The 25,678-nt window shown below is 37.8% G+C and overlaps 1 protein-coding gene across 9 annotated transcripts in view; it reads left to right on the top strand.

The window, feature by feature from the left end:
• LOC136864355 (F-BAR domain only protein 2) overlaps positions 1-24,146 on the top strand; it is a 573,880-nt gene extending 549,734 nt beyond the window's left edge. For all 9 annotated transcript variants that reach the window (XM_067141249.2, XM_067141248.2, XM_067141247.2 and 6 more), the window contains 2 exons: positions 9,783-10,012; positions 22,982-24,146. In XM_067141249.2, coding sequence (XP_066997350.1) covers positions 9,783-10,012; positions 22,982-23,052 — 301 coding nt within the window. In that variant the 3' untranslated portion in view covers positions 23,053-24,146. The remainder of the gene's footprint in view (positions 1-9,782; positions 10,013-22,981) is intronic.
• The last annotated feature ends 1,532 nt before the right edge of the window (positions 24,147-25,678 follow it).

The raw sequence follows: 25,678 nt of genomic DNA, 5'->3' as shown, positions 1-25,678 counted from the left end.
TCCTAGTCCTTTCTTGTTCCATTGTCGCCATAAGACCTATCTGTGTTGGTGCGACGTAAAGCAACTTTAAATATTTTTTTATCAAGTATAGAATCGTATGTTTGTTCGCGCAGGTTCAGAGAGAGAGAGAAATATCATGACTAGCAGTTCACTCTTGGTTCCATGCTGCTAATCATAAAATGTGTTCCATTAATGGGTTGAAGGATAATAAACACTGTGGTAAAATTAGGCTGTTAAAACAGGGGGGACTTCTCATGTGGGTGCCGTTATAAATTGAGAAGCCGTGCTTGGGTCGTATGGTTTCAATTGTGGAGTAATCTAGAATGAAAATAGGTTATTGAGAAATTGTGTAAATATAAACAAGATCGCAAGGTAAAAAGAATACAATGCACATCTGAGTATTTACATTCCTTGCCGGTCGTGTGTGTGTGGGGGGGGGGGGCTCGAGGCGGGGGGTCAAAGGGATTAGTGACATAGACCAAATAACAAACCCCAATGGTAACCTGAATGAAATATCAGAGAATCTCAACATCTTTTCTGAAGAAATAATTAATATATTCTTTAAAGAAAGCCCAACGAGAGTACAAGCCCTCCCTACCTCTTCCTCCACTCACCATTCTAATCTTGCTATTTTACAATAAGCCAAGCGGTTTTGAGTTATTGTTTAGCTACAAGAAATTGAAAGTTCGGTACTGCTTGTATAGGGAATTGGCTACTTTTTGAAGGCCTTTAGCTACAAAAAGTAGATTCATTGTTGTTGGTATAGGGATTTATCTATTTTTCCATGGCTGAGCAGCGACTTCCTCTTTTTGGAAGTTGACAACACTGTTGGGAGTCACAAGTTACAGTGTAAGGGCTTCACGTGGCATATCAGTCTTTATAAATAGTAGTGGCACAGCTTCGGTAGCGGCTGGTCGAATATTTTGGTGTAGCCCAGTTTTCTTAACAGTGCTGAGTGCATTCTGTGTGATTTGTGGACTGTGACCAAGTATTAGGTGTGAATTATACATTTTTGTTTAATACCCACATAGTGTAGATCATGCCAAAAACTAAATTAAGTAGTGCAGGAAGGCTTGAATGTTAAAAGCTTAGCGTAAAATCGTGAAAAATCATATATATATTCAACTATGACAATCCACATCACATGTGAGTGTTAAGCTATTAGCCCCAGTTAAGAATTGCTGGTACATCTAATACACTAAACGTATGTTGAACATTAAAGCTTGAAATTTTCTTCACCAAACGAAAACTAAAAATAATTCATGCAGTAGAGGGTTGATGGTTACTTATTTAAGTATAAGTCTCTATGCTATTCAATATAAATTTTTATTGTACAGTTTTGTTTAAAACTGTAAAGCTGGCACCCAATCAAAACATAGAGAAATGGGAAACCATGGGAGGATAATTTATATTCTGTTTGCGTGGCAATTTGCGGGCAAGCCACATATAGTTTATACTGTATTTATATTCATGTATCCCCAGCTATTAACTTTTGTCTCCCTTAAGTGTAAAGTTAGGAGAGGGAACAGTTACAGTGTCAACTGAAAATTTAAGTGAGAATGCGGTATAAATGTCGGGGGAATACAATGTTTGTGTTGGTGACATTTCAGCACAGAGTTATTTTGAAATTTGTGTTAGATAAAGGTATGAAAATAAAAATCTGTGACCTTCCAACTGTAAAACTTCTGGCTGAACTGCTGATAGTAGAAAACTCGGCTATTGTCATTAGTGTCCCTGTTTTGTGTAGAGTGCTGCAACCGTATCACACTTTACTGGTCAACAGTGATACAGTCCATTTGACATCCTGAATTTAAAATATTTGCCATATCTTGCTGAAATCCTACAAGTTGAGCCTCCCTGAATAACCTTTCCTAAACCTGAACTGCCTTCTATCAAACCAGTTAGTAGTTTCACTCATTCATTCACCGAACCCAAAAATGCTGGAATTAACTTCTCGGCTTTTAGTCTCTAAGGAAATAGAAGGGTTTCCTTGTTATTTTTGTGGAGTGTTCCGATGGTAGTCAGTCTATGATTCATCAGAAGATTAGAGGCAAGAGATACAGATGTATAGAAGTTTTCAGTAGTTACCTTCTTACCGGAACCACTAATAGGCTGAATCAGTCTCTCTACAACATTGTGTGCGGAATTGCCTAATTGGTATGACCCAGGAGGTTGTTTTCCTACATACTGTACATTTCCAAATTGAGAGTGTAGAAAGATTTTGCACAGCACAGAATGAGCATTTTAGCCATACTTAGCTGGCTTATTCTTTATGTAGTGGTGAAATCTACACCAACCCTTGAAAGGCTCTAACATTTCATCTGTCATTACATACTCACATGGAGCATAGGCACCAATACAGTTTTCCACAAATGCTTCAAAAATAACTCTTATAGGGGCAAATTTGTTAAGTTCCTTTTGATCTGCCCAAGAATTTGCATCATCAAATCTCAGGGCTGTGACTAGGAACTTGAAACATTTGTATTCATGCACGTACAGAAATATTTCACCCTGTGCCATCAGTACAGCAAAGATCTTTCAAGTTGATGTGAGTTGCTTTCAGAAGTACTGCCATATACAAAGGACAAAGAACAGCTTTTATTTCTGTCTTATTCGTGTTTAGCGCATCATGATCAGGGGAATAATTAGGCCACACTTTATCAATTCCTCAGTTAGTAAAGCCTACAATTTTTTCCAGCACATCCTCCATATAAAATGAATTCCAAGCTTCCAGAGGATAAATTGTACTAGCAGCCACTTTCTTTCTGACTGAACGCTGAAAGGTATAACAGTCTGTAATGATAATGTATGTATTTATTTATTTATTTATTTATTTATTTATTTATTTATTTATTTATTTATTTATTTATTTATTTATTTATTTATTTATTTATTTATTTATTTATTTATTTATTTATTTATCTCCGGAGCTACTTCCCGCCAATATTCAGGCAGGCTGTTCTACTCGGGATGTGGCTGTAATCCGATCTGTCAGAGATGAGTGGCAGCAGAAGAGACAAAGCATGTCTTACTAAACAGTAGTCGGTGTAATGTTATTGTTCATCAGCTCTACGAGCTTTTGATATTTTAGGCCTTGACATTTAGTTTTCTTTTGACTCAGTGGTATTAGAGCATATAATGTAAAGGAAGTCCTTCTTCCCCTTTCATGACTCCCTCTTGTCTTATTCTTCAAACAATCATTCCTTTACTATTTCTTTCGATAATCATCTTCAGGACTTTCCTTGTCGATATGGGCTGATGACCAGGTAATTACAGATTACGACAGGTAATGTTTCACCCTAAGACAATCGTGACAAAAATCACCACTTTTGCTAATTAACACAATTGAATAATATTCCCATGTTGGCAATGCTCGACATTGATATGAACTAAGCAACAAAAGTCTAAATTCATGAATTCTGTTATCATAGTCGGTACGGTAAAACTGTCCAGGCCATAAATTATCAGAAATTGTATTTTGTGTAGCTTTTGTTATGTGTTATTCCTTGATAGGTCCACTAATAACAGATATTTGAGAATTACATTTTAGGCCCTCCCCTAAACTACCATTCCACTCAGCGTGAATGAAATTATTTATAGCTTAAAGTGTAGCATCTTGTTACCCAAATTTACGTACCAATTTTTATTAAACTCTGTTCAGACCTATTCTTGTGATACGCGTGTAGACAGACAGATGATGCAAAATTTAAAACTGCATTTCCTTCTTACTGTGGACATGACTGATACAGAAATACCATTCATTTTTAATTCTGAGTAATGCACAGACAAAACTTTTATTTTATATACAGAGTGATTGGAAACAATGTGAATCGGATATGGGTATTAGAGGGTTGATCATACTGAGAAACTTTTTTTTTTAAATTCATTATCTTGCGCTGTTGTACTTTAATCAGCTGCTGAAGTTAGCCAGTCTGATCGCTTCACAGGCAAATTTAAATGGGCTTTGCGAGTTGGTGTTGCTAAATCTGCACATGGCTGTTCACTTTCACATCTCCGACTTTGCTCCTGTCAAGCGAGCTATTGCAAGGCTTGGCATGCAGCTGGCAATTCTGAGCCTATACAGTATCTGTTCCTGGTCTGTATGTGCAAATCCTGTTGTAAGGTACGTGTTCTTTGTATCTGTGTTCATTTTACAGGTTCATTCGAGGTTCCCATAATGAATTAATAGTGGCGCTCACGATTCCTGGATTCCTGCTGTCCTCTAGCACATAACCACACATCTCATTTATGTATTTCAGAATTGTACTAAAAGTGGCAGGATGCATAAAACTAGATCACAAGGGGCTGGTGGGTGACCTGGTATTTATGAAAACGTAAAGGTTCAATAACACTGCCTTATGGGACCCTCTCTTCATCATTAAACTATCAGATAACAGCTCATCTACTCTAATTCTCTGAGTTCTATTTTCTAGAAATGTAGCCAGCCATTCCAACACCCTTCTGTTTAGACCAATAGCCCTCATTTCTGTCAGTAATGTCCCATGAATTACTCTATCAAAATCCTTGGAAAGGTCAACAGCGATACAGTCTTTTTGACATCCTGAATCTAAAATATTTGTTATATCTTGCTGAAATCCTACAAGTTGAGCCTCCCTGGAATAACCTTTCCTAAACCTGAACTGCCTTCTATCAAACCAGTTAGTAGTTTCACAAATGGGTCTAATATAATCAGTTAGAAATAATGCTTTCTCAGAGCTTATCAACAGCACATGTCAAGCCGACTGACTAGCTTGTAATTATCTACTTTATGTTTATCACCCTTTCCCTTGTATACTGGGGCTATTATTGCAACTCTCCATTCGTTTGATATCACTTCTTTGTGCAAACCGTGATCAAATAAGTATTTCAGATATGGCACTATGTTCCAAGCCATTGCCTTTAATATATCCCCAGAAATCTTATAAGTCCCAGATGCTTTTCCACCTTTCAACTATTGTATATTTTTGTAAATGTCTGTATTATCATAGTAAATTTCAGTAATTTGCCATTGTTAGTCACCTCCTCTATCTGGACATTATCCATATATATCCAACTACCTTTACAGACCGCTGACTGAAGACTTTGGCCTTCTGTAATTCCTCACATATACTCTCCCCTTGTTTATTAAAGAGCCCTAGAATGTCCTTCCTGGAATCTGCTTTTTTTTTTTTTTCAAAATATCAGTGAACTTAATCTGATCAGAGCATCTACAGACCTCAATCCCACATGGTGTGGTTGTGCAAAGAAATATTCTTGAGTGACCTTTGACTTTGTGCTGTTTCCTTGTACTCTTGAACATCAATTATAAGCTAATGAATATATATATTTAATACTAAGATTATAGGAATAATTCTGCAAACATGGGGTAGCTCATACTTTTCTTCTTTGTTCATACTTTTTTTTTAATTGGCATGAAAATGAGACAGAATTAACTGTTGTGTAATGAAATTGAGTGATAAAAATGCATCTCACCTTTGGCTGGTTAAGTTTGGATTCCTAAATGCTGATGGCTGGAAATATTTTGCACAAATCATTTTGTTTTTCAGTTTCTCAGGGACTTATTTCTTGAATAAAGTGTATAAATCCACACTTCAACTTAAACAAACTCATTCAGCTCACTGCAAGATATAGATAACTAGAGCTTATGAATTAATATAAAACTGAAGCTGAAATTATATCTAATATGGAAGAATTTTTATTCAAATAGGACATCATTACTTATACTTTATCTCCTAGAAACATGAAAAATGATATACTTCCATGCTGCCATTGATATTCCTTGCAACAATATGCCAAAAACACATTTCCAGCTTTACAACTCATCATAAAAAATTTAAAAACCTCCTAGTCGGCAATCGTTCTTCTGAGTTCAAAGTTGTTGCATCAGCTTAGACTGCTTGGAGTGCTAGTAAAAGCTGTCGCCTGTTTTAATGCTGAATGTCGGATATTGGTGTTGTACTGTATTTGCTCTTGGTGAGAAAACCTTGGTTGAAATATGGCAATGACATGTTTTTATGTCGTTATTGGTGTTGGAGGCACCTCCATTACTGAACTAGTTAGGTCTTGGCTTTCCGTTGCTGCACCTGTAATTTAAATCATGGCGATTGTCTTTGAAATTTTTGCTTGTCAGAGTGCTTGAGGGCTCTAGTTTATCATTATCACTTTCATTCCAGTAATACCTGGGAATATTTTGAGTTAATTAAATAAGATTAGATTAGAAATAAAAGTATTCAGTTATGATTACAGTCCCACATAATGTCAGCGTAGTTCTGTCGATTGTTCAAAATCTTACAGATGACTTGTTCTCATGGTATTTCCCAAACACACTGTATGATTCACATCTGTGATCCAAGAAGGGACAATAGAATTACTGAATATATGCTTGCCTAACCTTGCATTGTCAGTAGCCATCCTGATTCTAATATACCCTGGTTTTTGAACATTCAGTTCTATTAAATGATGAAATTGTACTGTATTTTGGTTTCTAGATTATCTTTCCTGTTCTTAGCCCCAGATAATCAATCACTGCACATGTCATAATAACACAGGCTATGGAATAAGCATTGCATTCAATACACACAACTTTTCATGAGTTTCTTGTGGAGTTGTAACAGTTCTACATTGTATGCAGCAGGATGAATTTAGTCATGATGGTGGTGGTTGCACTTGTTTTGTAAATTGTAATAATTTGTATTGATTAGACCCGAAATGGTGAAATATAGTGGGAAGGCAGGGATGAAATGGGTCCACAGAGTAATAAAATTAGAATGGAATATGGTAGTAAGGTACTATCTGATTGGAAAAATGCAGTAATTGCACTCTTGTCTATTCCTCTCGTAGCATTTTTGAATTACCTGTAGGTAGGTAATTACGAATAAGATATAATGAGTCCACCCAGCTTTCACTCCAGTAAAGCAAGGGAACTGGAAGGATTGCAACAACTGTTGTGAGAGAGAGAGAGAGATAGAGAGAGAGAGAGAGAGAGAGAGAGAGAGAGAGATAGAGAGAGAGAGAGAGAGAGAGAGAGAGAGAGAGAGAGAGAGTGTGTGTGTGTGTGTGTGTGTGTGTGTGTGTGTGTGTGTGTGTGTGTGTGTGTGTGTGTGTGTGTGTGTGTGTGTGTGTGTGTGTGTTTTTTAATGGTTGAGAGTAAGTTGGATGAAAACCAGTATAGCTTCAGACCACAAAGGGGCTGTCATGATCAGATTTTCTGTAGGTAGTCTGTTTACAGTAATTACCTACCTACCTACAGGTAATTAAAAAATGCTACGAGAGGAATACACAGTTATGTTCCATTGATCTAGAGAAGACTTATCATAGAGTATCAAGGGAACAGATACTTTCCGTACTGAGGGTTTGTGGATTAAGGGAAGACTATTAAAAGCAAATCATTGGGCTACAATAAGAATCGTTGGTAGAATGAGTTTATGGTCGGGGTACTTAAAGGGGTTAGATAAGGCTGTTATCTTTCACCTTTGTTCTTCATAGTTAACATGGATCACCTGCTGACAAATATAAAGTGGCATGAGAAGGTTCAGTTACGTGGTAATGTAGTAAGCAGTTTGACCTATGCTGATGACTTGGTCTTAATGGCAGACTGTGCTGAAAGCCTGCAGTCTGATATCTTGGAAAATGAAAATAGGTTCAATGAGTATATATGACATGATATTGGTCTTTCCAAGACTAACGTGATGTTGGTAGTGAAGAAACTTAAGTGAATTGGTAGTTGGTAGGATTGTGATATAGTAAGTGAGATTGAATCGAGGTGTAGCAAAGCTAATGCACCGAGCTCACAGTTGCAATCAACAGTATTGTGTAAGAAAAAAGTCATATCTTGGATGAAACTACTGTATCTTTACGCCAGTCTGTTTACAGACTTGCTTTGCTTGACTGGAGTGAAAGCTGAGTGGACTCAGGATATCTTATTCATAAGTTAGAAGTAGCAGACAGGAAAGTAGAGAGAATTATTGCTGGTACAGACTGGTGGGAACAATGGCAGGAGAGTACTTGAAATTAGGAGATAAAGGCTAAGTTAGGAATGAACTCCACGGATAGAGCTGTATGCATAAACCGGCTTCAGTGGTGGGGTCATGTGTGAAAAATGGAGAATAGGTTACCTAAGAGAACAATGGACTCTGTCATGGAGGGTAGAGAAGTGGAGGGAGACCAAGATGCCGATGGTTAAACTTGGTTTCTAATAATTTAAAGATAAGAGGTATGGAACTAAACAACGCCACAGAGCTAGTTACAAATAGAGGATTGTGGAAGTATTCAGTAAATTCACAGTGGCTTGCAGACTGTACGCTGAAAGGCATAACAATCTATAATGAACTAGGGCCCATGTAATGTATGTATGTAGTTGAAATTGTAAATGATTGTAAATTATGAAATGTGACCAATCTTTTCTATTTTTTTTTTCACTTTCATCATCCTAAAATTCTTTAAAAGTACGTTATGAGTTTAAAAACATTCACCCTCTTTTTTTAGCCTTTTCACTCATGAAATTACCAGCGTTTCACCCCTGTGTGCCAATGGCTTCATCACTTGGATTGCCACACCTTTCCAAGATTGTTGGCTGCTAATGCAGTCTTTTGTTGGAAACCAGTTAAGGCTCTGATTAGTATCTTCTCTCTAAATAGAGGGGTTAAAATTAAACTTGTGAATTCTTAATGTTTTAAACTTGTCTGCAATTGAACAAGAAATATCCATATAAAACTATTTTGATTTATAGATATTGATTAAAAACCAATGAAATGCATGTATGTTGGGTATTCAGCCCGAAGGCTGGTTTGATCCTCCACAGTTCTGCCAAAAGCTGTCATAGATAGCCTAGGCATCACTGAAGAGGCATACTAGGGAAGTGAGGAGTGAGGTACTTTCCCGTTGCTTTCCGTACCGAGCCAGAAGTTGGTATTACATTTCAGCCCGCCAAGCCCACTGAAATGCATGCACCAACTGACCCTATGAGTGACATTTTCACACCATTCATAACAGGGACTGGCTGCATAAGGAATGTTATTACTAGCATCACACATACCTCGGTCACTTTCATATTTTCAAAGCCAAGGATGAGACTGAGGCAGACAGGTCAATGAAAGTAACAAATTTGTTCTAGCCCATACTAGAAGACATAGTGCAGTGTAAACACTACATCTTGCCAGCAAAGGCATATGAAATGCATATAATTCATAAATTTAAGATGTAACTCTGTTTGTACTACCGTAATAGTGGTTACAGTATATTGTTGCATTAATGTTTGTTAATTTAAGTGTCCGACTCGTTGGCTGAATGGTCAGCGTACTGGCCTTCGGTTCAGAGGGTCCCGGGTTCGATTCCCGGCCGGGTCGGGGATTTTAATCGCTTCTGATTAATTCTTCTGGCTTGGGGACTGGGTGTATATGTCCGTCTCAACACTCTCCTCATCATATTCAGACAACACACTACACTACCAACCACCACAGAAACACGCAATAGTGCTTACATCCCTCCATAGAGGGTTGGCGTCAGGAAGGGCATCCGGCCGTAAAAACAGGGCCAAATCCACATGTGCGACGCAGTTCGCACCCGCGACCCCACAGGTGTGGGAAAAAGCGGCAGGAAAAGAAAGAATGTTAATTTAAGTATCCTCTTTTTTTAAATATTTATGATTGCTTCAGCAATTACAGTTTGAATACAGAAAGTATGAGAGGCAGCTTCATACTACTTCTCGCATTATAAATGTTAATGCTTAATATCCTGATTTATGTAATATTTCAGTTGATAAGTAAATTTTCTGTGTTCTTCAGGCTTGCAGAAAGCAATCGTGCAATATGGAAATTCACTGAATTGTCGCAGCACAGCGAGAATCATGGTGTTGGTTCATTGCGAGCGAGATTAGAGGTGAGCAGTGGACCAAGTTCTCAAGGAACCATTGCTACTCAGTTCAACTGTGAAGGCACTACTTTATCGGGTCTTGAATTCGAACTTGTTGGGCCAGGTTATCGGGTGTCTCTGGTCAAAAGGAGATTTGTATCAGGTGAGTTAACTCTTCTGTTATTTTGTAAAAATATTTTAACCGCCATTGTTTCTATTTTTGTACCATAATGTCTGTCAAGGTAAATAATGTAGTGAAACATATCAAGTCACTTACAGAAAGACTGGAACATGAAACACACAAAAGGCTAAACTCAGCGACAGGTAAGCGCCAGAAAAGGAGATGACTACGTGAAAACACAACAGGATGAGGACCAACTTCTCATCTTCATGGACTGTAGTGTTCAAATACATGGATTCTTTTCTCATCAATCCAAATTCTTCTCAGCCCTGACAAGATCGTTTCTGCTTCCCAGCTTCATCAGAAGGGTGGGCAACGCTCATTAAGGGACCATCTTGACAGATGAAGGATGTGTGGTATGGGAAGAAGCCTGGATTAATGCAGGAAAAGGGTAGAGGCAAAAAGATGAACACTGGTGTTCAAAGACTAGGAACAGGGCCAACACAAAATGAGAAATGGAACCCAACAGTTCAATATAAGTGATGGAAATGAATAAACAAGTGACAAATTAAGTTCTAGTCGAAATATAGGAACATAACATGAAAGGATAAACACAATGACAGGTGATCATCAGAAGAGTGAGCAACTGAAAAGGAGACAAGGATGCCTAATGTCACCATACAAAATTGTCTGCAATCTGTCAAAGAATATACATTTGAGGAGTGTGTTCAAAAGGTCACTTCCAATTTTTTAATTATTTTCTTTTTTCTTTTAGTATTTTGTCCACATGCATTGCAGTAGTTGAGTATAATTGTGTGTGAAGGCTGGCAGTCATACTGAAATAATTTAGGAAACTTGGGCAATATTTACATCTGAGTAGTCATGAAAACAGACCTACGTCACAAGATGAACATTACAACATTCTGTGCAAAGCAAAACAAACTCTGCAACTTACTGAAAAATTCAGAAATGTGTATGCACCAAGCCAGGAACTCGCAGTAGATTAAGCTATGAGAAATTTCAAGGGAAGTATCTCCCACAGGAACCCAACAAATGGGGTATTAAGGTATGGGATATTGTTGACAGTGGGAATGGCTACCTTTTGAAATGTGAGATTTACAATGGGAAGAAAGAAACGCAACCAGAATTTATTATTACGAGAGGAGTTGGATTTACATCAGACAGAATCATACTGGGAAAAATGGCATCACGTTTACTCTGCTAACATTTTCATTTCTTCAAAACTGATGAAATTATTTTTAATGCATAGCTCCTACATTTGTGCAACAACGGTGGCAACTTGAAAGGGTTGGCGTGATCAGTTTAGGAAATCTGCACAGTTGAAACTCAAGAGAGGAGAATGTAGGAAAATGCAAAATGAGAGTGTAACTGTTGATATATCTTCATTTCTACTCATTACACCGGTTTAGGACAACAACTTATACCATAGGAACACCAGCTTCATGACACACATCCATATATTACGAGCTGTTGACTACAACTGACTTTCACTCACACACACACACACACGAAGCAAATTCAAACATTCAAAGAACAAAAACAAAGATAAACCACTCCACTCAATTATCTGAGTTACCGACACACAACCTCAATGTTGTATTCCTTAAAACTATATACACATGACATTTTTATTTTTATTTGAAAATCACACTTCCAACAGTAACAGCAACAGTTTGACAAGATAAATGTACTGTTCTTATGCTGTCGACAAATTCACATTCTGTGAATGGTGAAATGAATAATGAAAAACCAGTACATGTAATGAAGAAATAGAAATTGTGTGTCCTCGTGCTGTCATAAATTACACAAAACGTATGGATGGTGTGGACATCAGAGATCAGAAAAGAGAATACTATGGGGTTGTGCAATCATCTAAAGAATGGTGAAAATTAAACTTTTCATTTTGTGATCAGTATGTGAATTGTGAACAGTTTCATTCTTTATGATATAAGCAACCAATCAGCTGTCACAGCTTATGGAAATGGACAGCTGAACTTCCAATGCAAGTTGGTGCAGCAGCTCATCTGGAACTTCAAGAAAAAAGTTTACTGATTGTCATTCCAACTCCTTAATTATTTCATTCTCTTGTGAAGACGCTTGGTCGTGTTTAAGTGTGTGCTTTGTGCTTACATATGAAAAGCAGACACCTTTTGGGAGAGGCAAACAAACATCATTCAAATGTAAGCAGTGTGGACTACCACTGTGCAGGGCAGGGTGCTTTTTGGAATACCATCAGGAGTGAAATGTGGAGATTCACAATTAGGGCAAGTTCAAATATGTATGCAGTGACCATTTGGAAACAAAATGCAAAAGAAATTGCATTGACTTCCATGTTATTTTCTTTAAAGGGTGGCATTTATGCTGCTGTGTCTATTGGGATTTAAATGACCATGTCAGGAGACACGGTAATTCCAGCCAGGCAGCTGCCTTTAATTAGGGAATGGCAAAGGGTTAAATGATTTCAAAGAAGTTGGAAATTTTTTGAACGCCTCCCTTGATAAATTCCTCCTAGGTATGTCATTTGATGACACCTCTCCAATGACAGATTTTATTTTTATGAATTGATGAATACCATGAATAAGGGTAATAATATTTGTTAAAATTCTGTGTACACTTTCCTAATAACTGTTGAAATGTTTGAACATATCTTAATAATAATAATAATAATGTAACTGAAAGTCACCGGTAAACAAGCTGCTGGCATGACGCCAAGGATGATGCATGCAGTCATAGCTGGACTAGTGAGGAGAGAGGAAGCACAGGAAAAGTAGAATTTAGCTGCCTAGGGAGACTGATTACCTTGGGTTTGAATACTTCAGTGTAGTCTAAACATCAGTGAACTGTATGGAAAATACATTAAGCAACAATACGGTTCAACCTGGGGGAAGAACAAACTAAATAATTCCTATAGATGCTCTTTAATTTTTCGCTAAAATGAATATGACTGCCATCACGTTAACCTTAGCTGGCTTTTTTTGCTAAATAAAGTTTCTTTTAATCTCTAGGTCGCCTACGGGCGTCAGATAAAAAGACCTGCATCTGGCGAGCCGAACTTGTTCTCGGATACTACCAGCACTAAAAGCCATACGCCATTTCATTTCATTTATCTCTCCTTTCTTCTACAACCATTCCAAACTCTATTTTGTTCTAACCTGCACCTCCTCCTTAAACTCTTTATTTCTCTGGTATAATACAGTGAGTCTGGTGGTAGCCAGATAAGTGTAATGGATGATGATAAAGAATATAGTTGGTTCTTACCACCTTTAAAGGTACATATTTGTTTTTGCAGTCCTTAGCAGTTGCTTTAAACCCATCCAACAGAGTGTTATTTTTATTTACCATTTTCCACCATTCATAATTACTTTTAAGAAACTCTGTCATGCCTGTCTTATCAACCATATGGTACTGCTTAATAGTCTAACTTCTACAACCTTCCTATCACACGTAATTTTAACTTTAACTAAAACAGCTTTGTGGTTAGAATTGAGAACGTAACATGATGATGTATCCTGTTCCATCACAGTAAGCTGTTCTAGAAATATTATGCTCCACAGGAGACTCTAATACAAAACTATCGATCTCAGCAAAACCAAGGGAAGCTAGCTGAAATTAGGCTCCATAAGGGAAAACATAGCCGCTCTCTTTAAGCGTTCACTCATGCACGGGTGCAACAGCATAGAGAGAGTGGTGACATTCCTATTCTGTTACTTGTTGACTGGTTATATATATACTTCAGTTATTTGAAGTGCGTTGTGAGGCCAGTGACCTAGATCATCATCTTCATCATCATCATCATTGCAGTGTGTTATGTTAGGTTACTGGTGGTAATACATACAGTAGCTTAGTTTTTGAAACAGTTCAGTGTGGGCTTTCCACTTCACGTTTTATGTTTCACGCTCTGTTGTGGACAATGAGTAAAAAAAGTAAAAGGTCCCCTGTGGTATAATTCACTGTCATAGACCATGTACCTAAATTTGCCCGATGCAATTTATGTAGACAAAAATTCAGTTACAGGGAAACGGTTTCTAATTTATAGAAATACCAGTAATAATAAAACAGTATTATTATTATTATTATTATTATTATTATTATTATTATTATTATTATTATTATTATTATTGACACCCCAGTAACTACTTTTATGGAGTTTGGAGATGCCAAGGTGCACAAATTTTGACGTGCAGGAATTCTTTTAACTATTGTTAAATTTACAAACTTGAGTATGACGTATTTGAGCATCTGTAAATACGAGTACCACTGGACTGAACTGGGATCGAACCTGCCAACTTGAGCTTAGGAGGCCAGTGCTCTACTGCCTGAGCTACCCAGCCCTGCTATCATAATTTTTTACTAGTACAAAAGAAAATGAGTAATCCAGAATGAGAAGCTGGACAAGCTACTTCCACAGTTGTTAATCGCAGATTTCCAGTCATTTTCAACATCGAAAGTCAAAAGATTTTCTAGCCTTTTGTACTGGATTTAAAGAGCAATTTGGCTATGTGGTTTGTGGCTCGCAGCTGCTAGTTTGCATTTGGGAGATGATGGGTTCAGAGTCGTCTGTTGGTAGCCCTCAAGATGTTTCCTTGTGGTTTCCCATTTTCACACCGGGCAAATGCTCATGGTTGCTGCCTTCCTGTTCTGTCCCATTGCCGCCATAAGACCAGTCTGTCGGTGCAATGTAAAGGAAAATGGATATTTGCCTGATAGGAAGGCTATTTCATCATCATCATCATCATCTCATTCTGGCAGCGTAGTAATAGTGTATGACACTCGTTCATCAACATATTCCATAATGTTGGTTTCCAGTATCTTTGGAAAGGAATGCGATTGTAGTGGGAGATCTGAATATACCAAATGTCAATTGGGAAGGATAGCTGATTCAGAAAGTGATGGAACCAACTAGAGGGAAAAATATCCTGGACATGGTGTTGGTAAAACCAGATAAGCTCTATAGAGAAATCGAAGTAGTAGATGAAGCTGTCTTTGTCGTAGTTAAAAATAAATGGAATACAAAGGAAGGTCTTAAAAGTAGGACTATTAGGCAGTACCATATGGCTTATAATATAAAATAAGAGTTTTTTCTGTACATTGCTGAGAATTTGAAAAGAATGGTATTTCTGTATCGGTCATGTCCACAGTAACAAGAAAATGCATTTTTTACTTTTCTGTAATTTCTGTCTGTCTGTCTGTCTGTCTGTCTGTCTGTCTGTCTGTCTGTCTGTCTGTCTGTCTGTCTGTCTGTCTGTATGTATGTATGTACACGCATCACGAGAAAACGGCTGAAGAGAATTTAATAAAAATCGGAATGTAAAGTCGGGTGATGAACCGCTACAATCTAGGCTATAAATTATTTTAATCACGCTGAGTGAAATGGTAGTTTAGGGGAAGGCCTGAAATTTAATTCTGAAATATCTATCAATGGTCGTGCTTAATGAAAATTGCTAGACAAAGATGGGAAATAATTCACCACAATATAAGCTATCCACGCTGAGAAAAATGGTAGTTTAGGGGAAGGCCTAAAATTTGATTGTCAAATATTTATTTTATTAGTGGTCGTATCTTCACGAAAATTGGTATGCAAAATCGGGGAATAGGTCGCTATAATCTAGGCTATCAATAATGTTATTCGCACTGAGTGAAATGCTAGTTTAGGGGAAGGCCTGAAATGTAATCTATATATATATATATATAAATAAAATAGGAGTTTTGTCTGTACATTGCTCAGAATTTGAAAATAATGGTATTTCTGTATCGGTCATGTCCATAGTAACAAGGAAATGCACTTTTTACTTTTCCGTAATTTCTGTCTGTCTGTCTGTCTGTCTGTCTGTCTGTCTGTCTGTCTGTCTGTCTGTCTGTCTGTACACGCATCACGAGAAAACGGTTGAAGAGAATTTAATGAAAATCGGTATGTGAAGTCGGGGGATGAGCCTCTACCATCTAGGCTATAAATCATTTTGCTCACGCTGAGTGAAATGGTAGTTTAGGGGAAGGCCTAAAATTGAATTCTCAGCTATTTATGTTATTAGTGGTCGTATTTTAAAGAAAATGGGTATGCAAAGTTGGGGAATAAGTTGCTACAATCTAGGCTATCAATTGTATTCACGCTGAGAAAAATGGTAGTTTAGGGGAAGGCCTAAAATTTAATTCTCAAATATTGTTGTTATTAGTAGTCCTATCTTGATGAAAATCGGTATGCAAAGTCAGGAAATAAGTCGCTATAGTCAAGGCTGTAAATTATTTTATTCACGCTGAGTGAAAAGTAGTTTAGGGGAAGGCCTAAAATGTAATTCTGAAATATTTCTTATTAGAGGTGTAATCGATGAATGCTACATAACTAAGGTTATATAGTATCAAATTTCCTATTATTCATGTCTTATACATTGTTACCGTACTGGCTATGATCACAAAGATATTCATGAATTTGGATTTTTGTTACTAAGTCCATATCAGCGCCGAGTAAGGAGAAAATGGGTGAACAGCGTTTAATGAAACGGTATGTAAAGTCAGAGAATAAGAAACTACAATTTATGGTTTACAAATCACAGAGTCGAAAGAAAACTAAATGTGAAGGCCTACAATATAGAAAGCTCATAAGATTGATCAACAATAACATTACATTGACCATTGTTTGTCGTGATGTGCTTTGTGTCTTCTGTTGCCCCTCATCTCTGGTAGATAGGATTACTGCTGCGTACAGAGTATTTTTATTTCATTTACATTACACCGACATAGGTTTTATGGCGACGATGGGATAGGAAAGGGCTAGGAATGCCTTAGGCCTTAATTAAGGTACAGGCCCAGCATTTGACTGGTGTAAAAGTGGGAAACTATGGAATACCATCTTCAGCACTGCCGACAGTGGGGTTCGAATCCACTATCTCTCGGATGCATGCTCACAGCTGCGCACTGCTAACCACACGGTCAACTCGCCCAGTCGTACAGAGTGTAACAGCCTGTCTGAATATTGATGGGAAGTAGCTGGGGAGTTAGATAACTTTCTTCTTTAGCATGCCATTCCCCTGGTTTATAAATTTTCTGATACAACTGGCACGTAACACACTGGATCATCATAGCATTCGGGCTGTTCAATCCCTACTCTGAGGCACTGATTGGAATGAACAGTGTGCATATTTAGTGGAATAATGGCAGATGAGTGTTCATGGCAATCTGCGGCCTGGTCATCCCGGCTCTGGAACTTTGGACTATTAGATTGGCACCGCAATCTAACCGCAGCTCTGTTCGTTAAAAGTGATAAAACGTGCGGCTTTCCATTTGATCGAGTATTTTATATGATAGCATTGCTTTTAATCGCTACATTCATACTTACATTTTTGTAATGACCTATGTTGATTTCAGGTTAGGAAAACCACAAAGTCAGTCTTTCTGAGAATCCCGTAGCGAAGCACGGGTACATCAGCTAGTGGCTGATAAAGTAGGCATGAGCCAGTTTTTAAAAAGTAGCTATGATCGGTGGAAAACGGTAAATAAAAATGTAAACAGACTCTAGCAATTGTTGAGGAATTTGAAAACAGGTTTGAACCTTTAAAGGTGGTAAAGAATGGTAAAAACCCACCTTATTATAATAGAGAAATAAAGAATCTAAGATAGGAGGTGCAGATTTGAAAGAAATAGAGTTAGAAATGGCTGTGGAAGTAAGGAGAAATTGAAGGAACTTGCTAGGAAATTGAATCTAGCAAAGAAGGCAGCTAAGGATAACATGATGGCAGGCATCATTGGCAGTCATACAAATTTTAGTGAAAAATGGAAGGGTATGTGTAGGTACTTCCAGGCAGAAACAGGTTCCAAGAAGGACATTCCAGGAATAATTAATTAACAAGGGGAGTGTGTATGTAGGATCTTCAAAAGGCAGAAGTATTCGGTCAGCAGTAGGCCTATGTAAAGATTGTTGGTTACAAGGATAATGTCCAGATAGAGGTGACTAATGCTAAAGAAGTATTAACATTTACATATGGTAACAGTGACATTTACAATAAGATACAAAAGTTGAAAACTAGAAAAGCGGCTGGAATTTATAAGATTTCTGGGGATATACTAAAGACAATGGGTTGGGATATAATACCATATCTGAAGTACTTATTTGATTATTGTTTGGTTGAAGGAGCTATATCAAATGAATGGAGAGTTGCTATAGTAGCCCCTTTATATAAAGAAAAGGGTTACAGACATAAAGCTGAAAATTACAGGCCAGTAAGTTTGACATGCATTGCATGTAAGCTTTGGGAAGGCATTCTTTCTGATTATATTAGACGTGTTTGCAAAATTAATAACTGGTTCGGTAGAAGGCAGTTCAGTTTTAGGAAAGGTTGTTCCACTGAAGCTCTAAGATTCCAGGAAGATATAGCAGATGCTCAACTTATAAGATTCCAGGAAGATATAGCAGATATCTTTGATTCAGGAGGTCAAATGGACTGTATCGTGATTGACCTGTTTAAAACATTTGATAGGGTGGATCATGGGGGACTACTCTCAAAAATGAGTGCAATGGGACTAGACAAAAGAGTGACTGAATGTGTTGCTATATTTCTAGAAAATAGATCTCAGAGAATTAGAGTAGGCGAAGCTTTATCTGACCTTGTAATGATTAAGAGGGGAATTCCTCAAGGGAGTATTATTGGACGTTTATGTTTTCTTATACACTATGTGATCAAAAGTATCCGGACACCTCCAAAAACACATATTTGTCATCTCGGGTGCATTGTGCTGCCACCTACTGCCAGGTACTCCATATCAGTGACCTCAGTAGTCATTAGACATCATGAGAGAGCAGAATGGGGTGCTCCGCGGAACTCACGGAGTTCAAACGTGTCAGGTGATTGGGTGTCACTTGTGTCAGAAGCCTGTACGCGAGATTTCCACACTCCTAAACATCCCTAGGTCCACTGTTTCTAATGTGATAGTTAAGTGGAAATGTGAAGGGACAAGTACAGCACGAAAGCGTACAGGCCGACCTCGTTTGTTGACTGACAGAGACCGCCGACAGTTGAAGAGGGTTGTCAAGTGTAATAGGCAGGCATCTATCCAGACCATCACACAGGAATTCCAAACTGCATCAGGATCCACTCCAAATACTATGACAGTTCCGAGGGAGGTGAGAAAACTTGGAGTTCATGGTCGAGCGGCTGCCCATAAGCCACACATCACGCAGGTCAATGCCAAACAACGCCATGCTTGGTATAAGGAGCATAAACAGTGGACGATTGAACAGTGGAAAAACGTTATGTGGAGTGATGAATCACGGTACACAATGTGGCGATCCGATGGCAGGGTGTGGCCGGTGAACGTCATCTGCCAGCGTGTGTAGTGCTAACAGTAAAATTTGGAGGCGGTGGTGTTATGGTGTGGTCGTGCTTTTCATGGAGGGGTCTTGCACCCCTTGTTGTTTTGCGTGGCACTATCACAGCACAGGCCTACATTGATGTTTTAAGCACCTTCTTGCTTCCCACTTTTGAAGAGCACTTCGGGGATGGCGATTGCATCTTTCAATATGATCAAGCACCTGTTCATAATGCACGACCTGTGGCGGAGTGGTTACACGACAATAACATCCCTGTAATGGACTAGCCTGCACAGAGTCCCTACCTGAATCCTATAGAACACCTTCGGGATGCTTCGTGCCAGGCCTCACCGTCCGACATCGCTACCTCTCCTCAGTGCAGCACTCCTTGAAGAATGAGCTGCCATTCCCCAAGCAACCTTCCAGCACCTGATTGAATATATGCCTGCGAGAGTGGAAGCTGTCATCAAGGCGGGGTGGGCCAACACCATATTGACTTCCAGCATTACCGATGGAGTGCCCATGAACATTTACGTCATGTTCAGCCAGGTGTACGGATACTTTTGATCACATAGTGTATATATAAATGATATGAGTAAATAAGTGGAATCGGAGGTGAGGCTTTTTGCGGATGATGTTATTCTGTATAGGGTGATAAATAAGTTACAAGGTTGTGAACATCTGCAACATGACCTCGATAATGTTGTGAGATGGACAGCAGGCAATGGTATGATGATAAACGGGGTTAAAAGTCAGGTTATGAGTTTCACAAATAGGAAAAGTCCTCTTAGTTTTAATTACTGCATTGATGGGGTGAAAGTTCCTTTCTGGGATCATTGTAAGTATCTAGGTGTTAATATAAGGAAAGATCTTCATTGGAGTAATCACATAAATGGGATTGTAAATAAAGGGTACAGATCTCTGCAGATGGTTATGAGGGTGTTTAGGGGTTGTAGTAAGGATATAAAGGAGAGGACATATAAGTCTCTGGTAAGACCTCAACTAGAGTATGGTTCCAGTGTATGGGACCCTCACCAGGATTACTTGATTCAAGAACTGGAAAAAATCCAAAGAAAAGCAGTTTGATTCGTTCTGGGATTTCCGACAAAAGAGTAGCATTACAAAAATGTTGCAAAGTTTGGGCTGGGAAGAATTGGGAGAAGGAAGACGAGTTGCTCGACTAAGTGGTATGTTAATATAGATGCTGATTCCCCTAGGAAACCTGAAATATTTATCGCGAATGAGTAAATTTATAATACCAATATAGTTGGTCCGTTATTGGACATTATCAATTTTCCAGCTAACTCATTCCTGGTTGCCAGCGTTTCACCCCAGTGTGCTAAGTTGGGCTCATCAGTTGGTAAATAGCACACCTACCAAGACGCGTGGGTAGTGCATACTGTGGAGGCCACTGCGTAGGCTACTTAGAGCCACTGGCAGTGCCAGTGCTCTATGAGTGACTTTGTCTCATTTCTAAATTTGATACCTGCCTGGCCATCAGATGATATAGATGTTGATTCCCATAGGGAATAAATATTTCACCACACGCCACTCACTCACACACACTCTGTCCCTACACTTGCATTCATCAGCCATTCGTTCGTCTTCACAGAAATAAGAAGTCTTACAAAAATATCAACAAAAGTAACTTACTATCTAAATAAAAAATATATCAAAGGGGAAAAAAAATACTGAACACTGCTAGGTTTACATGACATTACGGCAAGCAAGTTACTAACTAATAAAATAACTGCTGTACATGACGGTTGTGCTAAGGCTTATCCCAATTATAGAACAATATGTTAACTGAAACTGTAGAAATGTAAAAAATGTTCAAGCCCTTCTGGCTGTTTCAATTGTGAAATTGCCAGCATTTCGCCCCAGTATGGCAATGGGTACGCTAGTTGCTATACCTTTCCAAGACGCTGGCAACTAGCACCACTAGACACCACTGCAAGCCTCCTTTGTGAGACGATGCAAATACAGAACCCTAGGGGAGGTATGAACCTCAACTTTTATAAATGGCTGCCTTTGGCTTTTACACAAAAAATAAGTTCCCAAAAGGAAACCATCATTAAATTTCATGAATATTGTGAATTTTAAAAGACAGTCACAGTCAGTGACAGTTATTATGGCTTCGGGGAGCTTAGTTTTTGATATAGAAATGTAGTTTAAACTATATACATAAATATGTGGACTTATTATTATTATTATTATTATTATTATTATTATTATTATTATTATTATTATTATTTTTATTTTTATTATTATTATTTTTATTATTATTCCTGTTGTGCGCTAATAGAAATGAAAACTGCTGTTAAATGTTGAAATGACCGAGCGAGTTGGCCATGTGGTTAGGGCTGCGCAGCTATGAGCTCGCATCTGGGAGATAGTAGGTTCGAATCACACTGTCGGCAGCCCTGAAGATGGTTTTCCGTGGTTTCCCATTTTCACACCAGGCAGATGCTGGGGCTGTACCTTAATTAAGGCCACGGCCGCTTTCTTCCCATTCCTAGGCCTTTCCTGTCCCATCGCCGCCATAAGACCCATCTGTGTCGGTGCAACATAAAGCAAAATAGCAAAAAAATAAAATAAAATTTGAAATGTCTATAAGGGATTACACAACGATAAATAAAGCAAGATACTTTCTACTAACTATGGTACACTACAATTATCAATGTATTATGTACATTTAACCATTGTAACTTGGAGGTTGTCCACTGTGAATCATATAACTTCGCCATGGTGGGAAAGCTTGTGCATCCCAATGATGCAGGTGTGTGATGCTGTTCAAGAGCTGAGTGATTTAAGTTTAGAATTTCATGAAAGCAATGTTAATTTGTACTGTACAAAGCTGACAAGAATAAAAGGAGTAAAAGAAAGGTGTCTTTTTTTTTTTTCTTTTTTTCTTTTTGGAATGTGCTGTACGTCGCACCAACACAGATAGGTCTTATGGCGATGGAATAGGAAAGGGCTAGGAGTGGGAAGGAAGTGGCTGTGGCCTTAATTAAGGTACAGCCCCAGCATTTGCCTGGTGTGAAAATGGGAAACCACAGAAAACCATCTTCAGGGCTGCCAGCAGTGGGGTTCGAACCCACTATCTCCCGGATGTAAGCTCACAGCTGCACGGCCTTAACCGCACTGCTTACTCGCCCGGTACTGCTGCTGCTGCTGCTGCTGCTGCTGCTACTACTACTACTACTACTACTACTACTACTACTACTACTACTACTACTGCTGCCTTTGTGGTATAGGGAGACTAGAGTGTGTTTCAAGTAATCAGAATATTTGTGACCCCAGTCTATAGATTCTAGCACTCTGTTGCAATACAAAACTGTTTATGTTGTTTGTAATTTTTTTTGTTGTACTGTTCTTTATTCTTATTATGTATGATTTCTCCTGGGATGGTGAACTTTTTTTTTTTCTTTTCCAATTATACCAGTACTTCCATCTGTTCCTCTTTTGATAACTACATTTAGCAGATGGAGCTTCTCTGTCTGCAAGCATGCTGCTTTATACAGCTGTATGGAGTTAAATTTCTGTTCCTAGCCTTGTTCTGCATTGTCTATACACATTGTTGTCTGTTTTTAAATTTCTTTCTCCAGAATGAATGCGAAGTGTGTATTGTATCATTTGTTCTTATCCTATTTTAAATATTACATGTGCTTTTTTTTCTCTCTTTCTTCCAGGTAAATACATCTGTGATGGTGACCCAGATCCTAAATTCAGGTATGCAGCTCCTCCAAGTATGGATTGCTAGCACATGTATTATTACCTTTATGTGCTCTTCATTACTCATTAAGAAAGTGAGTTTTGAGTTCCTCAAGTTTGGAGTGAATGAGTGTTTGTTTATAAGAACATATATACAGGTGTTATAATTTGTGCATTCCATGTAAATCTATTTCATATATGAACGTATGAAGTACCGTGGTGCTTGGCTGAATCTGTGTTATTACTGTAAAAATATATTTAAAAAATGTACTCGTGTATTAAATTGTGAGCAGTGTTCAGCCAGTGCTGCATACATTGACTTGAGAGTGAAACTAGTGGAAAAAAGAAAAAAAAAAAGAGAGAGATTATACCCAATATAAAATAATTTTTTAGAAGCATTGTAAATATTGTTTTATAATGTTTAATTGTTAAATATTTTATTTAGTTCTCTGATACTGTTTTGGCATTTACAGCAAGGTATTTCATTGTAAAATGTGTAATTTAGCCATGCTAGCTATAGTTGGAATACATTTTCAGAAATATACATACCCATCTTTGTTGTTATGTAACCATCTGCTTGTGTTTTAAGGAACCAAACATTATGTGGTATGAGGGGAAACTGGTTATTAGTATGTCTTTCATTGTTACTCCACTTAACCACTTTCAAATCATACCCAGTGCTGGAACACAAAGCATTATGTATTGGTATTCTTAAATTTACCATGTGAAAAATGTTTAGCCATCTATGAGAACACATGGATTTAATAACTCATTATTTTCTCTAGTAATAGTTTTTCAAGAGAATCTCTCTGTGAAATGTTAGTATTTTAAAATTGCTTTTTTGTCTGCTAAGTCATCACAGCTGTTATCCTCAAAACCTCTTACAGTGGAATTTTTCCATCTGCCTTTCAGAAACCAGCACTTACAAAAAGTATTCTGTCTCTCGTTCCTGTTTAAAGGAAGACATAGGTTTCTGTGATGAAATATTTTACTGGAATTCTTTTGAGTTTTAGATTTTTAGAATTATGAATTATACAAAATCCCACTCTAAGAGTACAAATATGCATGTATATATTTTTGTTATCAGTAAGTCCACCTATTGTATTGCCAGAAGATGTGTTATAAAGATCATTTCAAAGCTTATGAAGTTAAATTGTAATTAATTTGATGATATCCTTCCTCATCACTTCATCCAGTTACCTTATTGCTGTAGAGTTGGAATTACTGTATCTCAATGCATAGTTCAAAAGAAATTTGAGTACATTGCAAAAGGTAGAGAAACATCATTTGAATCGGCATATGCAAAAAAGGTGATATGTGACATATTTTTCATAACTGATATTATTACTGCAATGAACTTAAACAGGTTACATATACAACCTATGTAAAAACGGGTCATGTAACATGGTTCTTTGTGCGTTGAATAGGAGGTATAGTTAGTATGAAAGATGCACAAAAGTGACATGAACAGCACGGATTTTGTTTATGCATAGTTTAAGTTGGCTGCCATGTGTTTCACATGGTCAAGATGGCAGGACTGTGTATACAGCTGTTACTCATCAGTGCTTAGTGGCCCTGCAGTGAAGTCGTTGCATGCTATCATTGATTTAGTGTATTATGTGGATTAGTTATCAACACTGTCTTCTTCAGAGCTCAGTCAATCAATCAATCAGTCAGTCAATCAATCAATCAATCAATCAATCAATCACTGCTGATCCGCATTTAGGGCAGTCGCCCAGGTGGCAGATTCCCTATCTGTTGTTTTCCTAGCCTTTTCTTAAATTATCACAAAGAAATTGGAAAATTATTGAACATTTCCCTTGGTAAGTTATTCCAACCCCTAACTCCCCTTCCTATAAACAAATATTTGCCCCAATTTGTCCTCTTGAATTCAAACTTTATCTTCATATTGTGATCTTTCCTACTTTTAAAGACACCACTCAAACTTATTTGTCTACTGATGTCCTCCCATGCCATCTCTCCACTGACAGCTCGGAACATACCACTTAAATACAAAGTATGTTACAAGTGTTTATTTATATATCCACCTATTCAATACAAAGAGATCTTTCTAGAAATTAAATATTATTACAAAATGTTAAGGGACATGTTTCGCCCATATTAAGGGCATCATCAGCCTCAAATTCAACCTGTATGGTGAAAAATCAGGATCCTGATTGCTCTTACCAGCCATAAAAAGAGTATATCATTATAGGTGTCAGTCTAAACATACAAAATGTTAGAATGTCCTTGGCTAAAATTGCAGTATCAAGCTGCATGTCTTAAGTTCACATGAATATACTTTCCGGAGCGTTGAAAAACTTGTTGGGGTAGGGCAGTAAACAGCTCAGTCTTTATAATGAAACAGAAATGTGCCTCCTTGAAGATGATAAGAAAAAAGCAAAGCTGATCCACTGTTACAGATGTCAATATCGTATGTTGTGATAAGACAACAGATCTCATAAATGGCTGTTCAGCTGCCTATAGTCTAATTTAACTGGCTGAAGGAGTGAAAGTCGTATGTGTTATGATAAGATAACAGTCTTCCTTACGTAATTGTGGGAGCAAGGAAAAAGCATTCGGTTGTCTATCGATGTATTTATCTTATTTGAAGGACGAAAGTCGAAGGTTTATCGACGTTGATAGAGCTCTTTGGTGTGAAGTCTGTAACAAGA

The sequence above is a fragment of the Anabrus simplex genome, chromosome 2, assembly GCF_040414725.1.
Source record: "Anabrus simplex isolate iqAnaSimp1 chromosome 2, ASM4041472v1, whole genome shotgun sequence".
Taxonomy (NCBI): domain Eukaryota; kingdom Metazoa; phylum Arthropoda; class Insecta; order Orthoptera; family Tettigoniidae; genus Anabrus; species Anabrus simplex.
This window is presented reverse-complemented; position numbering and strand designations above follow the sequence as displayed.